Source organism: Kryptolebias marmoratus, linkage group LG18 (assembly GCF_001649575.2).
Source record: "Kryptolebias marmoratus isolate JLee-2015 linkage group LG18, ASM164957v2, whole genome shotgun sequence".
Lineage (NCBI taxonomy): Eukaryota > Metazoa > Chordata > Actinopteri > Cyprinodontiformes > Rivulidae > Kryptolebias > Kryptolebias marmoratus.
This window is the reverse complement of record NC_051447.1, coordinates 2,179,318-2,181,452: the sequence shown is the minus strand read 5'-3', so window position 1 is coordinate 2,181,452 and position 2,135 is coordinate 2,179,318. Positions and strand designations below refer to the sequence as shown.

Sequence of the window (2,135 nt, the reverse complement as noted above, 5' to 3'; positions counted from 1 at the left end):
TGGAGTTGAGCTTTTAAAGCTGAGATGTGATGTAAGCTGGATTGCTTGCAAATTGTTCTCACTCTCCTAACAATGGAGGCTCCTTTCTCTTTTTTTCTACCATCTTTCTCAGGTTGTATTTATAAATAAAGTGGCTACTTAAAGTCAAATAATTTAACAAAATGAGGAAAGCCTGTATTTCTCACAAATCATGTTCCAGGATGATTGCAATGCGATGCATGTGAAGCCATCGTTGCCAGAAATTGGTATCCATGGAGAGGATAGGTTTCCAGTACAAAGCAAACTGGGACTGAGATGAGTCCTTGGATCCACTGTGCTGAAGAGACAGAACCTGAAACAAGAGGAGATCATTCAGTTAAAGAGGCAAACTCGGAGCGGGATGTTAGAATGGTTCAAATTGCCTTTGGGTCCAGCTTCCGCATCATAAACTGAGGCAGACGCATATAAAGTCTGGAATCCTTCATTCCACAGGTTTCTAATAGGAAAAATAATTATCATTTTGTAAGTTTATTACAAATTACAAAGAAAAACAAACAGCCTTTAATTTTATAGTCGTTTCATTTTAATGGAAATAGGCAGAATATCAATTAAAAATCCAGATGAATAACACATATAGAAGTTACAAATTGATTTCAATGTAACTGAGTGAAGTAAATATTTGATCCCCTACAACCCAGGCAGCCTCAGATTGATTATGCAACCATGTGGTGCAAACATGACAATCAATAAGAACACTTTAGATCGCACCTTGTTATGTTTGTGTATAAAGCCCACCTGTCCACAGATTCAGTTCTATTTCGTATAGGCTTCGCCCTTTAAGGCTATCGCTAATGGGTTGATCCCTTCGCGCACAGCGCAGCACTGAAAACTTTAGTCCACGCCCACCTGCTGTGTGGGCCACACCACCGGCTCGTATAAATTACGGTGAGACCGGGCATTTGGCTCCCCTTTTTTTCTTCAGCTACAGCAAAGCACTGACCTAAAGAGCGAAGACGAGAGACAATGTCCAGCACCAGCACCATCCGCCTGTGCCCGTCCTGCCTGACCAGCTACATCATGGGCTACGACCGGCATGACATCTGCGAGGGAAGCTCCTCTCTCTCCGGAGGAGAAGCAGAGACGAGCAGCCTTTTTCAAGGCTAGTGGCGAGGCTGGGGAGGTTTTCCCCATGGCGGAGTACTCCGTGGACGACACCATCGCCCTTTTCGACGAGGAGCCGAGCAGGGAATCATTAGATTCCTCCAGCAGAGGCTATGCTAGCAGCAGCCCCGCTGCTTCTTCCCAGCTAGGGAGCGTGATAGCGGAACCAGGACTCATATTCCATGAAATTCATCATCTTCCTGCATCTAGACATAATTTTGGATAGTGTAAAGAAGAAAATCACTCACACCGGACAAATTTACATCCATCACGCATCCAAATCATTTAATTCAGGTGTTCCACTCCCTTCCGTGGCCACAGGTGTATAAAACCAAGCACCTAGGCATGCGAAAAACAACTATGTCAATGAAGACAATTTCTTGAGTTCCTATGGTGTGTGAAGCAGACTTAAGCTTGATACCCAATAGTACAGTTGCAAACAAGCTTCTGGGAGAAGAAAGAAAAGGCTCTTGAATGACAATTAATATTATGCCAGATCTATTTAACGAGTGAGGATCTGGGCCCTTCATGGCAAAGACATTACAGCACCAGCCAGTCAGGGCTGGTGTAATGGTATACAAGCTTCTTATGAGGTCACACAGGAGACATTTCCCACAACGACATATAAAACAAATGCTATAAAGAACATCTTCCTGTTTTATCACCTTGACAGTTTTCAGAGCAGAACCACTTGTCACATGAAGATACAGACCCACAAACCACTTTATACAGTATTATTATATATATATATATATATATATATATATATATATATATATATATATATATATATATATATATGGTGGTGGTGGGAATTGGCACAAGTGTAAAATTCCCACCACCACCATAACGGAAACCAATGAGCTGATGTACAACTCAGCATCAGTGATCCTGGAGATGCTTGGCTATAAGAGCAACCATGAAATTCGATACCCACCATGGAAGAGACGGTTAGAGGCTAAAATCAAGGTAACAAGGAGAGAAGTGAGCCAACT

At 42.4% G+C, this 2,135-nt stretch overlaps 1 protein-coding gene across 1 annotated transcript in view; it reads right to left on the bottom strand.

Moving 5' to 3' along the window:
• The window catches only part of szt2 (SZT2 subunit of KICSTOR complex), a 321,741-nt gene that overhangs the window by 310,983 nt on the left and 8,623 nt on the right, over nucleotides 1-2,135 (bottom strand). The window contains exon 12 of the mRNA XM_037981182.1: nucleotides 186-331. Coding sequence (XP_037837110.1) covers nucleotides 186-331 — 146 coding nt within the window. The remainder of the gene's footprint in view (nucleotides 1-185; nucleotides 332-2,135) is intronic.